Genomic DNA, 14,402 nt, shown 5'->3' with positions numbered 1-14,402 from the left:
CATAAATCAAACTATTGTTTAATCTTAACAGTAAGAACACAGCGAAGCACGAAAGGAAAAGAATGTTAGGACAGGAAAAGGCCTATATGCAAGTTGCTTTTACCCCGACGCTCGCTACCTTGTCGAGAGTCTAGGCAGGTCCCTTTTACTCCAGACCCTTCGCCCCGGGGGTCTGTGCGAATCACTTCTGACCAGCAATTTCCAGCAAAGTCTTCCCCCGCCTCAGAATCTCATTCCGCCCATTCTTCTAAGCTCTTTTGCTTCCTGAGCTTTTCTCTTTGTAAGTAATCCATCTGGGCTTGTAGGAGGTACAGCCAAGTGAATGGGCTGGCCTGTATTGTCCCTGAAGTGTGGGTAAATAGGTAGTTATCTGAACCTATTGTACCTCTTTCCTGCCAGCCCCTATTTGAATTAACCCCTTGTAGTCATCTGGTGCGCCCTCCCAAATGGATAGAACGTAATATTTGTACGTTATTACAGAGCATCTCCCAGTCACACTGTTCACACCTATTTGGTCCCTTTAGTATTTATTGCTTTGTATTGTTCCCAATCCTACGCTTGCTAAGTAGGAAAGGCAAAGTCTTAGTATTCTTGTGCGTTGTGGGTGATCCATAACATTTCTTAATGCATTTTTTTGGTGAGTTTCAATATCCACCTAACCCAGTGATGGGCAAGATATGGCCTGGGGGCTGGCCGGCTGGCCCGCTCCAGTGGACTCACAGGTAGGGAGCAGCCCAGGACTCAGAGCGGCTGGCTGCTTCATCTATCTCTCTGCAATGGGGGTAGGAGGAAGCTTTGTGTGCTGTGAACCCCCTCCTTTACCCAAATTCCCCCTCAGACCCCACATCCTCTCCTGTACTCCATCCCTTTCCCCGAGCTTCCTTCTGCACCCAACGTCCATCCCAGACTCCACACACCCCCTCCATAGAAAAGCGTGGCCCTTGTCCTCTTACTGAAATTTGCAGTAGCCCCCCATCAAAAACCTATTGCCCACCCCTGACCCAACCCCTTGTAATATTTTGCAAAACTGAAACAAATACGGTCATGCAATGTTTAGTAGCCCCCCATCTCCTAACGTGTTAAGTCATTTACGGCATCCTGAACAGAAAATATCATTTTCAATCAGTTCACCCTACTTTTCCTTCTGCGTGTTTGTTTGAAACACAGTTGTGAACTTTAGAGAATGGATTACTTACAGTACAGTTGGGTGACAAATTAACTGTAGTGTGTTGACTGTGTGTGTTGACTGTAAATTTACATGATTTACAGAGTATTTAAAGTGTACTAGTCTCTGGATTCCTTTAGAATTTGGAGGATGTTATTTCCCTAATAACCACATGCTGCTAGTTGTCCAATTCAGAAACTGGCTGAGAACTGAAAAGTTTTGTTAGATTGTCTGTGGGCTTTTACATTTTTTTAAAGTGATGTCTTAATATATCATCACTGTGTTTGTTCATGGTATTTTCCATACAATGTGTTTTGCCTGTTTTATAAGCTGGTTCCTTAGGGTCTTTTTTTAAAATTCTTGATTCGCTTTTTAAAATGAATTATGTCAAAAGCAGAACCAGTTAAGACAAATGAGTTGGGGAAAAAATATTGTGAAGTCTTACCACGTGAATAAGCGGAATGAGGAGATTCAGTTACTCATGAAGCTTTAGACAGGACATGGCACATAATACATGTTGAGTTAATACAAAGGTTTTGCATTCTGAAATGTGAAGAACGGAGAAGAGAGCTGGAAAAGAACCAGCTACAGATACTCATTCTGTGCTTAGATGCCTGGGCAGTCAGGTGCAGCGGGGGGCATATAGTCTCAAGCAGCCAACCACAGTGAACTTTTGAGATAGGACTGACCTGCTCATATCTTGAACTTTCCTTTCCTCAGGAAAATTTGAACGTGGTAATGTAAAGGCTTGAAATAAATATCTTGTTTAAAGCGCTCTCTCCTGCATGCATACACAAAACATCCACTTGGACATTCTAAGTATACATATATTTGAGCTTAAAACTTTTTAGGTTAAGAGGTCAGGAGCATTGTGCATCATTCAAAAAGTGACCATCAGCTAAATATTACAAAGCACTATAAATGCAAATATACCTATATCCTAGAACTGGAAGGGACCTTGAGAGGTCATGGAGTCCAGTCCCCTGCCCTCACAGCAGGACCAAGTACCATCCCTGACAGATTTGCTCCAGATCCCTAAATGTGAGTTCAATCCTTGAGGGGGCCAACTCTGGGTTTAGCAGGCCAATGCTCAAACCACTGAGCTATTCCTCCCCCCAATATTCAAAATTGTGATCAATTTTATTGGCATGCATTAATTTTACAAGGTAAAATTCAATAGAATGCACACTGAATTCTACATTTTGATATATTTGCAATGAAATCCCTTTTTTCAGATGGACAATATTCAATTAATAACCAAGAGTCGAAAAATCTCAGAAGTTTTCATTGCAATTATGTTGGATTATAACAACGATGGTTTAAAAAAGAAACAAAACCCCACCCATTTTTAATCCTTTTCAGTGTATTTTTAAATGTAGGTAATGTTCAAGATGTTTATGAATTTTATCAGCTACTTTAAAGGATATATTAATTTTAGGGATGACCATTTCCATAAAATAACATTTTGGAACATTCAAGCAAAAGGCATCCGTACTTTTATAAATGCTCCAAAGCTATAGCACATGGAGGAATTGGCATTATGGAATCTTCCATGTCAGCACAGAAGAATGTTCTTGTACGTTTTAAGATGGTAACCTTTTGGCTGAACTGAGAAGCACCAGAAAATTGTACACAGAGGATTTGAAGTTGCTTTTCAAGGTCACAGGCCTGTGTGTGTGGTGTTTTTTGCTTTTGCTTAGTACAAATCAAAACAAGCTGTTGGCTTAAGAGAGACTTGCAAAGGAGGAGGTGGAAAATTGAGTTTATGGCCTTTTTGGTTCAATTATATAGAACTAAAGAGGGGTTGCAGGAAGGGGGGAGAGAGAGAGAGAGATTTACAATGCTTTCTTAGTTTGTTTCACCCATATTCTACATTTTGGGCTAAGTCTCTGGCACTTTCCAGCGCTGTAACTTTCTGGCTCAGGGGTATGAAAAAAAACATATATGCATCTCTCCCTCTCCAAGTGACAGCGCTGTAAAGCGCCTGTATAAACCAGACTACAGTAGTAGGAGTCATTTTCTCAGTGCTGTTAAGTACTCCCCTCCTGGAGGTAGTTTACATAGAGTGCTGAGAGAGCTATCTCCCGGTGCTTGTACCCTGGACACACTTTCAATTTTAAACCACTGCTGTGGCTGTGCTTTAAACTTTTAAGTGTAGATAAAGGCTGGGTTTTCCAGTGGTGCTGCAACACCCAGTCAAGTTGTAAGCTGAGTAATTAAGAGAGGAAGCGATTTCTAGCCAGACAGTTCTAGAACTTTGTTTTTGTTAACACTTGTTTAATGTCACTGAATAATTAAATGTTGGATAAAGGAAGCCTTTGTTAAACATTCAACACCTTTGTCCTTCAATTAAGGTGTTGCAGGTTACAGCAAACATCCCAGAGACCTTCCAGAGTTTCTCTAGCAAAACCAGACTTGAAATTTCTAAGGTAAAAAACAAGCAAGATATGTAAAAATCAAACAAGAATTGTTCAGATCACCATTAGTGTCTTTAACAAAACCAAAGAAGAGAACAGTCCTCTTCTCCCCCCCCCCTTTTTTTGTGTTTAAAAATAAAGCATCCTTTGCAGGGCAGAGATTAGAACGATTGGCTAGAGATTAGAACGATTGGCTATTTAACTTGTGTTGAACACAATAGTTCACATTTACAAAAGCTGTTACTGGCATGTTGTCTGTTTTTGTTTTTTTCTATTGTGGGGTGTTTGTATCATATATCTGGAGTATAAAATGTTTTGTTCATATTGTGTATTATGAATATTGTATTTATACTTTTCCAAAATTCATAAATTGCCATAAGTGAGATTCATTTGGATCGTTGTTTTTGCTAAGTATGTGTTATCTCTAGTTTGGTATTCTGTATTCTTTTTAAAAATACAGAAACTGTAAGTTTGGGATTGGGGGAAGTGGTTATCAGGGAGTAGTTAGTTGTCAGATTGATGTTATGTGCTAGAATCTTAATCCTGATTGGTCTGTAGGTGGTGCTACCATAATATAAATGTATGTTAATAAATATTGTCCTGCTTCTCGTTGACCAGCCAGGATAGATCCTGTTAATGAAATTAATTTAGTATAAAAGACAGGAGGGTAGATAAACAGTTTTTCCTATTTGAATAGGGTTTTTTATACAGAAGCTGTTACTGGCATGTTGTCTGCTTATATATCCATAGGGATTTATTGGTTGCCTGCACACTCATTTTAATAGCTCAACAGAATATAATCCCTTTTTATTACTGTTCATGGTGTGTGTGTGTGTATATATGTGTGTGTGTGTGTATATATATATATGACTAAGTGATGGCTTAGTAAAGTATCTTATGCATGAGCTCTCACTTATGACAGTAGCGAACACTTGTTGATATTGACACACAGTAAAGATCTGAATGTAATTCAAAGGTCTCATGTTGAGGTTTAGAATCAAATACCTGCATGGTGTCCATTTTATAGCTGGTTGCCAACTCTGGATATGTTGTCCTTACATGGGTATCCTGTTAAGCATCCATATTTCTTCTGGAGTGATTTCGAAGTGCCTGGTAGAAAATTATCAGACTAGTAGATGTTTAAAATACAAATCAGGAGTTAGTCATCATAATGTGATAGAAACGGTTAGATTAGAAGTAATTAAGCTTGATTTATTTTTGTTAGAAATTGTACTCGGTGCCATGGTGATGCACGTGTTAAAATTTCCTCGATACTTTTTTTTTTTTAAAGGAAGTAATTGTTAGTGCTCAGGAGAAGTGCCATTTATCAGCCTTGTGGTGGAAGGGATTTTCTCCACAGATTATACTGTATGTGACAACACAGTGATCTTTGAGTATCCCATGCAAGAGAGAAGTTGCAGGCACAAGTGTGGTTAGCTTAGAATTTTGCTTACTCCTTCCCTGATGGGTGCGTTGCTATTTCTATAATGTTTATTTTATGATGGATCCAGTGTTGAAAGATTTATATTTTAACATACAGTAATTCCTCATTTAACACTAGATATGTTTCAGAAAATGATCGTGTTAAGTGAAAACATGTTATGCGGGTCAATTTTCCCATTGAAAATAATGGAAAAGGTGGGGGTTGCATTTCAAGCAGGTGGCATCTGTTGAGAGTGGGACATAAGGTAGAGGGGGAAAGGAGACTGGGTTACAGCAGGGAAGGGAGGTGTTTGGCTCTGGGGAAGGGGAGGGGAGGGGTTTGGGTTGGGAGTATGCCTCTGTGACGGGTCTGCCGGGACCCGCACTGCGACCGGAGGGGGGGGGGGTCTCCAGGGAATGGTGCGGCAAGTGGTGAACCCTCTGCCGCTTTGCAGGGAGGCAGGGGAAGCCCCGCGCAGCCGCCGGCGATGGGCGGGCTGGGGAAATGGTATTATTCTGGGGACGGTTATATCATTCAAAAAACTTTCCCTAAAAGAAAATCGTGCTATCGTGAAAACATGTTAAGCGGGCACGTGTTAAATACGGAATTACTGTATTAAGCACAACTGTTATGTCTAAGCTGTACATCTCTCAAAGGCGTGAGTGTATAACATGTATTGGTAAATATATGCTGTGGTTTTTAAGGAAGCTGCTCATCTGACTCAGCTGTAAATTCTCATATTTTTCTGGTGTATATACTTACTATACTTTTATAGACTAATACAGGAATGTATAATGCACATGAATGAAGAGAAGAAAGTGTATATCTGGGTACCTTAGAAATAAGTCACTAAAACAAGCAATAGCAGACACTTTTAACACTATATCCTTTGTGGCAGAAATATATATTAGGCTGTTGAGGTTTTATTCTAAAGCAAGTTTCCATGCTACGCATACTTTCTATATTACTGTATTTTAAAGTGGCACTTTATCTTGTTTGTTTTTCTAGCATCAGATAATAGCCAGCGATTTCGAGAAACCTGTTTTGCATTTGCATTGACACCGCAACAAGTGCAGCAAATCAGCAGTTCCATGTAAGTTCATTTCTGTAACTCCCTCAAGGTAGTGTTTACAGTGTCTTGAAAAAAGGCTGAAATAAAAGAAACCCAACCCTGGCTTAGTACTTAGGGGTATCATGGGCACTTCACAGAATACATCCAGGCTGAATTTTAGTGATGTGACAGAGGGTGGAGAGGGGAGGGCATGAACGGGAGGGGGGGAGGTTCCTCCTCTTAGGCATCTGATCATCCTTGTGGCTTGTGGAAATTTTCTTTCCAAGATATAAAACCAAGGAAGATAAAGAGATTGTGAATATTGATTCAGTTATTGTGGTCAGCATGATACAGATGAATATTTCAGAAGTAGGTTTCAAAGAACAGAGCATGTTGGTTTGACTGAGCAGAGACAGGAGGGGGCTCCAAAAATAGGAGTGAATATAGGAAGTGTAGTGAAAGAATGGGCCACAACTGCTAGCAAGAGGCTTAATCCAAAGTCCTTTAGTGAGCATTTGATGAGTCTGAATGGTAAGCAGTCTGATAAAGCTCAGTTTGGGGGCGCATGCCTACCCAAGAGATGAAGTATCACAGATTGCAGTAGTGTACTCTACTCATCAGAGCCTTGCTTTCCAGGTTTTGTTTTTATATATGCCATATTTTTAATTAGTATTTGTCATATCTTTGCTAGGGACATTTCTGGGACCAAATGTGACTTCACGGTACAGGTCCAGCTAAGGTACAGTATTCATACAGTATAACCTTGGGATCTGTGCGTTTTTAACATTCTCGCGAAACCTTATTAGGACACTTTTTAATGTATATGCTCCCCAGTAAATCAAGATGGCTCTTTCAGGGCTGTGAAGGGAGAAATGCATCGAATCCTGCTGTATTCCAACTGGGAAGGGGGACAGGGAGAAGAGGGGAAGGAGACATAAAAAGGACAAACAAGGGTTTGTCTAATGCTGCTTCCAGCAGCAAACATGCCTTGGGAATCCTATTACCGTTATCAGAAATGGTCAGAAGTGAAGTAGAAGGTCTGACCTTGGGCATCAGAACAACACTGAAAGCTTGAACACCATGCAGCAGCTGGCCTGCTTATCTGAGATAAAGGAGCATGTATTCACTCCTTTGCAAAAACCCTGGCTTTCTGTAAGGTGAGGTCAGGCAGAGAAGATGGAGGGAAGAAAAACCTGGCAGACGTGGAAGAATTCTTATAGGAAGATACTTTGTCTCCTAAAGAAGATGTGCCTGGAGGAATCCAGGGCCCTCTTTATCCAAACAAGTAGTCGTGGTTGGGGCTTGTTTGGATGAAGAACCCAGGAACAACCCAGGAATTCCAGACCTCTCTGTCGAAGTTGAAGATTTAATTCTACATGCTGCTCAGTGTCTCATCTTAATCTTCTTAAGCCCACACACATACTTCCTGTTAATAGAAATGTACTTTTGCTGTTGAAGTCCTTCATTTTAAATATGAAAGGTGACCCAAACTCTTTGCACTTAGGTTTTGTTTATCAGAAACCAGTTGTCCACAAGAAGATCACTTCCCACCCAATCTCTGCGTGAAAGTAAATGGGAAACCATGTAGCCTTCCAGTAAGTACTAGAGATTCTTTTGATTTGTGTCATGTGAGTAGTACAGCTAAGGATGTATGTTTGCTTGAAATATTGTTAGAATGGAGGCTTTTGAAATATTTGTTTTGATATTGGGGATGGGGTTGTCCTGATTGCTGGGTGAATGAACTGGATCAAGAGTTAGGAAAATTGTTATTCTGAAGAGAACATCCAATAAAACCAGGCAGGAGATTATTTGTAGTAAATATTTACATTGTGGTAGCACCCCTGGATCCCATAACACTGGTCGCTGTACAGATAGGGAAAAGGACAATCGGTTCCAAAGGGTTAACAAGAACAAGGCATTGACTTACATTACAGTGGCAACCCACCAGACTAGACTGGCTGACTTTAGACCGTCTTGGTTGGACAGGATGTACAGACAAAGGAGAAAAGAGTTGGCAGAAAGATATCTCTTAATACATCAGTGGGGTGGATAGGTCTGAGCTCTTACACGTCTCTAAGTACAGGAAGTCCCCAAATTACAAATGGACTCTGTTCCAAAAGTTCATTTGTAAATCTGTTGCTTGGAACTCGGAATGCATTTTCCCAAGAAACAATGTTATAAATGGCAGCTCCACTCCCCGGCTTGCCCACAAAAGCCTGTTTATCCTATAATGTAGTGATGATGAAATTACAGGGTTCATGATTCTAAGGGAGAACAGCAAAATAAAGACAATGGATTTTTAGAAGGCAGATGTTGGTAGACTCAGGGAGCTGGTAGGTAAGATCCCTTGGGAAACAAGATTTTAAGAGGAAAAACAATTGAAGATAGTTGGCAGTTTTTCAAAGGGACATTATTAAGAGCACAAGAGCACGCTATTCCATGACGTAGAAAAGATAGGACGGATGTCAAGAGAGCAACCAGGAGATGTTAAATCATTTGAAAATCAAAAAGGAGTCCTATAAAAAGCAGAAACTTGGTCAAAGTGCAAAGGATGAATATAAACAAATAACACAAGTATGTGGGGACAAAATTAGAAAGGTGAAGGCACAAAACGAGCTCACGCTAACTAGAGACATAACTTCTGTGCCAGGAAAGATAATGGAACAAATAATTAAGGAATCCATCTGCAAACACCAGGAAGATAATAAAGTGATAAGTAAAAGTCGGCATGGATTTGTAAAGAACAAATAATGTCACATCAGCCTGATAGCTTTCTTTGATAGAATAACAAGCCTTGTGGATAAGGAGTAAGACATAGTATACCTAGACTTTAGTAAAGCATTTGATACAGTCTCACATGACCTTGTTATCAGTAAACTAGGGAAATACATTGTAGATGGGGCTATACACTGCTATAAGGCAGAGGATAGTTATTAATGGTTCACAGTCATACTGGAAGGGCATCACAAGTGGGGTTCTGCAGGGATCAGTTTTGGGACTGGTTTTGTTCAATGATTTAAAGTGCATCTACACTCGAAATAAGATACACAATTTGCACTACGCAAATGACGTACCTTATTTTGAATCTGTTTCGAATCTATTTCGAAATAGGCTATTTTGAAATTTGGTGCATCTACACAGCGCCAACTTTAGAAATAATGCATTATTTCGAGCCATTCCTTAACCTTTGGGCAATGAGGTTTACCAAAATGGCAAAATAGCGCGCGCCCGTTATTTTGAAAATAAATATTTCAAAATAACGAGTGGCTTGTGTAGATGCGTGTACCTTAGATACTGGCATAGAGAGTACGCTTATTAAATTTGCAGATGATACCAAGCTGGGAGGGGGTGCAACTGCTTTGGAGGATTGGGTCATAATTCAAAATGATCTAGACAAACTGGAGAAATGGTCTGAGGTAAACAGGATGAAGTTTAATAAGGACAAATGCAAAGGATTCCTCTTAGGAAGGACAAATCAGTTTCATGCATACAGAATGGGAAGTATCTGTCTAGGAAGGAGTCTTGCAGAAAGGGATCTAGGGGTCACAGTGGACCACAAGCTGAATGAGTCAACAGTGGGAGGATGAGGAGGAAGTTGGAGATTCTGAAGGGGGCTTCTGTGAGCATCCTCCCCCCACCTGCCATTGCAGGCTCTGTGCTGGCTCCTGCGGTCAGCCCCCCTTCCCCTCCCATCTTCTGCACCTTCCTTCCCCCGACCCATCCCTTGCTCACCAGGAAGCCCTCAGTGTATGCTGGAGGACCCCAGAGGAGCAGGCGGCAGCCATACAGCCAGTGGCTGTAGAGTAAGGATGTTAAATTGCTGTTGTCTGGCTAATTGTGATACAATTGTAGATGATTAGTTGATAAGGACTGCTCTGCAGAGCCGGAGCGGGGGTAGCTCCAGAAGCCAGCTCGAGCCAGGACTGACCAGTCCCGGCTCGTGCCAGCTCCAGGAGCCACCTGTGCTGTGGCTCTGCCACCGGGCTCTTACTACATTTCAAATGTAGAGACGCAGCATCCTGGACCAGCACGAGCTGGGACTGCTCAGTCCCGGCTCGTGCTGAGTTCAGCAACCCCTGTTTGCAGCGGCCAGCCTGGGCTGCCGGGCTGCTGCCAGAGCAGCCTCAACAGAGGCAGCAAGCGGGAGGGAGTAGTCAATACTCCTGTTGGCTACTTGCTAACCTCCCTACTGCAAAGAAGCGGCGGTTTCCTCTTCAAAGCACCACTTCTCTCCCGCCACTGGCTGTGCAACTGCCCCCTGCTCCTCTGGAGTCCTCCAGCCAGGCCTTGCACTGCTCACCACCACCTGGGCCTCTTGCCTGCTCCCCTGAGGTTGCAGGCAACCTCTTGTTTGTATGTGCGGCTGTTTAGAAGTCGGATGTTTGTAAATCGGGGAGGTTCTGTACCCGAGTCGTCCAAGAGTGGGTCTACACAGTAGTTAAACAGGCTGGCCCTGGGTTGTATGATTGCAGTATAGATGCTTAGGCTGGAGTCTAGGCTCTGGGACTCGCCCCCTCACTGATGTCCCAGAAATGTCTACACCACAATGTGACAACCTTGCAGCACAATCCCTAGGAACCTGAGTCAGCCGACATGGCCCGCCCTGGGTTTTTAATTGCTGTGTAGACATAGCCATAGTGTCCTCGTAAAGATAAATATTGAAAACTGCAGTCATGAGCCTGGTTCTGCCGTTTGAGTTGATTCCTAATTACCCATCTGTCACTGCGTAACATTTATCATGCTTCCTAGGAGTTGTCATATTGTTACTCGACCTGTTGCACAGTTTTCCAAGACTGACCAATGTAAACCTTGAATGGTAACTGATGGAGACTGGCCAGAACAAAATTCTCTAAATCACAACATTTGCATTGGGAAGATGAGATTGATTTTTATGTGGTTTTAAAATGGAAATGGCATTAGCAACTCCAAGATTTGGGTCTTGGCTGATTTTTTTTTTTTTTTTTTTTTTTTTTTTTTAAATACTTGGGAGAGAGGGGAGGCGGCTTAATATCCCCGTACAAATAGCACGTGGAATTTTTATTGGAAAAAATTGAGATTAAAATACCTTTTTGTAAAGGGAAAAATAAAAAAAATCATTGTTTCATTTTAGGGCTATCTTCCACCAACCAAAAATGGTGTTGAACCAAAGCGACCTAGCCGACCAATTAATATTACCTCACTTGTCAGATTGTCTACAACGGTACCAAACACCATCGTTGTCTCTTGGACTGCTGAAATCGGAAGAGTGAGTTCCTATTTGGTCAGATCTCTGTATTACAGAAAAGTTTTAATTATCTGTATTTCAGCATTCATTAGAAAGCTAACAAGTAAGCTTAATTGGTGAGAAAAACACTTATGGTGTATAGTAATGGGTAGCTAAGAATTTTTTGTTTCATCTTTTTTTCTCTCTCAACCACTTTATGCCTGTGTGTTATAGCATGTTATCTTAAGATCAAAAAGATTTGTGATGCTTGCTTACCAGTGCATAACAAGTTGCACAGGGGAGTGTTTCTTAAATCAGAAAATTAGAGGTAAATCTTTTAAAGCATGAAAACTTAGTAGTGCATGCAGGATTTAATCTTGCCATTTCTGTGCTTCAGTTCTCTCAGCTGTATTTTATCCACAGGCTTTATTGACTGTACTGTTTTGCCTTATAGCGTTTTTGGGGAGGGGAGGAGAAAAGGGAGGATGTAATTAGTGTTTTTAAATATATTCCCCTGGAATTCTCTCCATCTTGAATAGCCCGTGGAAAGTCTGCTGGTTTGTTTACTTGTTGGTGATAGTTACTCCAGGAGACCCAATCGCTTGAGTGATCAGTGCACTGAGAATTTGAGTGTGTAGGTTCATGATAAAAGCCAGATATGCCCCACAAAATCAATGAGGACTTGAGAAATGCTGATCAGCTGGACTTTGCTACCTGCAGCCATGCTATTTCTCTAGGTTTGAGACAGCATGAGATGTAATATCATCCATTCTAAGTGTGGACTGAAACCCATGATTGATTGAAACAGCGTAGAAAAATAGTTACTGCCCATCTGTGCACGACACTCAACTATACAGTATCGCTGTTGTATTTCCCCCATCAAAATGGGTTTAAGTTTTGAAGCACTACAGGATCTCCTGTCAGAGTATGGAACAGATGCCTGCTGAATGCAGATTTTAAAACTACTGGCTTTGTAGGCAAAATAACATTTTGGGGTTCATTTAGGTTTTATTTTATTTTAAGGAGTTGAGAGGGAAAAAAATCACCCGCTTTAAGCATACTGCAAATTGTTTCTGTTTCTTGGAGAAACATTGAAAAAAACCAACACAGTGCCGCTTCTTATAGTGGAATAGCTGTTTTCACAAAACGTCCTGGGTATAAACGGACAATTTGGTGTAACTGAAATTGCATAGCTGTTTCTTTGGAAAGGCTTTTGAATTTGTGCTCCTCAAAACTAGAAGAATAATGGCAAATAAACTTAGTTTATCTAACAAAAAGGATTAGTCGTATCGTTTCCCACAAGAAATAATGCTTCCTAATTGTATTATTTGAGACCCTGCCTATAAATCAGCAGAAATTAGTTTTATTGTACGGATGTGCTTGGTAGATAAACATTGGGCATTTGTTCTTTTAAAATGTTGGGTTACATGTCTCAGCTGGTAGCATATACCTTCAGTGAAGTCCTAATTGTGGTTTCTGCAGTCTGTTTCCCAAGACTTCTGTGAAAGTTGCCTTGGGCAAGTACCTAACTTTGTAGATTCAAGCTGTCACTAAATAATTTCACAATGTTAATTAGCATTTCCAAACTTCTATCTTAATTGAGGCATTAAACAAGCACGTTATAGCAGTCGAGGTTTTTAATGGTGGCAACATCTTTTGTAAGAGTAGAACATTTAAAATATCGTGGTGTTTCTGACGTCACGTAAATCGTGATATTTTGTGGCATAATATTACTGAAGTCATGGATGACTAGGAAACCTACTGTTTTAAGGGCATGCTGAGGCCACCCATGATTACCATGCAGGTGGCTGCTTCTGTGCTCTGAGACTGGGCCCCATCAACTCAGGATAATCCCCAGAGACTCTCACCCCATCCCAAAAGCGACGAGGAGTCCTGTGGCACCTTATAGACTAACTGAAGTGTAGGAGCATAAGCTTTCGTGGGCAAAGACCCACTTCGTCAGATGCATGCCCACGAAAGCTTATGCTCCTACACTTCAGTTAGTCTATAAGGTGCCACAGGACTCCTCGTCGCTTTTGCAGATTCAGACTAACACGGCTACCCCTCTGATACTTCACCCCATCCCAGTGAACCTTCCTGGGAAGTGTCATTTGGGAACCAGCACACTCCATTGAGGATGAGGAATCGAGCTCTGCGGGCCAGAAATGCAGCACTCCGACAGAGCTAACCCTGTGCCATTCCCCAGACTGTTTCTGGCCCTGGTGGGATAGCTCAGAAAATACATTTTGGGGGACCGGGTAGGGATGTTAAATTTAGTTTAATCGACTAGTCATCGATTAGTTGACAAGCGGGGGAGCCACAGCGGGGTTAGCTCCGGCCTGGGAGCTAATCCTGCTGCGGCTCTGACTTTTAAATGTACAGCTGGTCCCCGAGTTGCGAACCGTTGATGTACAGTTCGCAGTTAAGACCAAAGCTGTCGTAAATGGTGGACCCCGAATTACGAACACGATCCGCGCTTACGAACAGCACGGTCGCGTGTAACTCTATGGGGTCCAACTTAGGAACAAACCCGAGTTACAGCCAATTGCTTGGTCTGTAACCGGTTCGTAAGTCGGAGAGAGGCTGTATTAAGAGGCGGCCGGTTCTTAATACATTTAAAAGGCTGCAGTGCAGCCGCGGGGACCTGTCATGAGCTAGGACAGCTGATTCCTGGTTTGTGCCAGGTCCCCCCCGCTGTGCACCAGTCTTAAATGTAAAAAATGTTGTGCCGCCATTTTGTAGCGATGGTTGACGTCTAGGTCCATGTAATCCTGGAGATCATAAACATTAATATAAAATTTATACAGATTCTTTGTTTGGATTATATCATCTCTTAATTGTTTCATTATGTTTGTTTTCCAGACTTATTCTATGGCAGTTTACCTTGTAAAACAGCTGTCGTCTACAGTTTTATTACAGAGGTTACGAGCAAAAGGAATAAGGAATCCTGATCATTCTAAAGCGCTAAGTATGTCTGATACATTCAAATATTTGATCTACATACAGGTTAAACCTCTAGTCTGGCATGATTTTAGATACCCGGATTCTGCTTACTGTGGGTGGGGCCAAGTTTCCCATGAACTGGCAACGTTTGTGTACAGCCTCCAGTCCTGGCTGTCAGTGTTCTGTGCTGTGATTTAATC

At 41.6% G+C, this 14,402-nt stretch overlaps 1 protein-coding gene across 2 annotated transcripts in view; it reads left to right on the top strand.

Annotated features, from left to right (window-relative positions):
- PIAS1 (protein inhibitor of activated STAT 1) overlaps positions 1-14,402 on the top strand; it is a 102,384-nt gene that overhangs the window by 69,057 nt on the left and 18,925 nt on the right. For both annotated transcript variants that reach the window (XM_075896847.1, XM_014578062.3), the window contains exons 3-7: positions 6,014-6,098; positions 6,748-6,795; positions 7,561-7,651; positions 11,167-11,301; positions 14,122-14,227. In XM_075896847.1, the coding sequence (XP_075752962.1) occupies positions 6,014-6,098; positions 6,748-6,795; positions 7,561-7,651; positions 11,167-11,301; positions 14,122-14,227 (465 nt within the window). The remainder of the gene's footprint in view (positions 1-6,013; positions 6,099-6,747; positions 6,796-7,560; positions 7,652-11,166; positions 11,302-14,121; positions 14,228-14,402) is intronic.

Source organism: Pelodiscus sinensis, chromosome 14 (genome assembly GCF_049634645.1).
Source record: "Pelodiscus sinensis isolate JC-2024 chromosome 14, ASM4963464v1, whole genome shotgun sequence".
In the NCBI taxonomy this organism is placed as follows: domain Eukaryota; kingdom Metazoa; phylum Chordata; order Testudines; family Trionychidae; genus Pelodiscus; species Pelodiscus sinensis.
The sequence above is the reverse complement of the archived record's forward strand: the minus strand, read 5'-3'. Positions and strand labels throughout refer to the sequence as shown.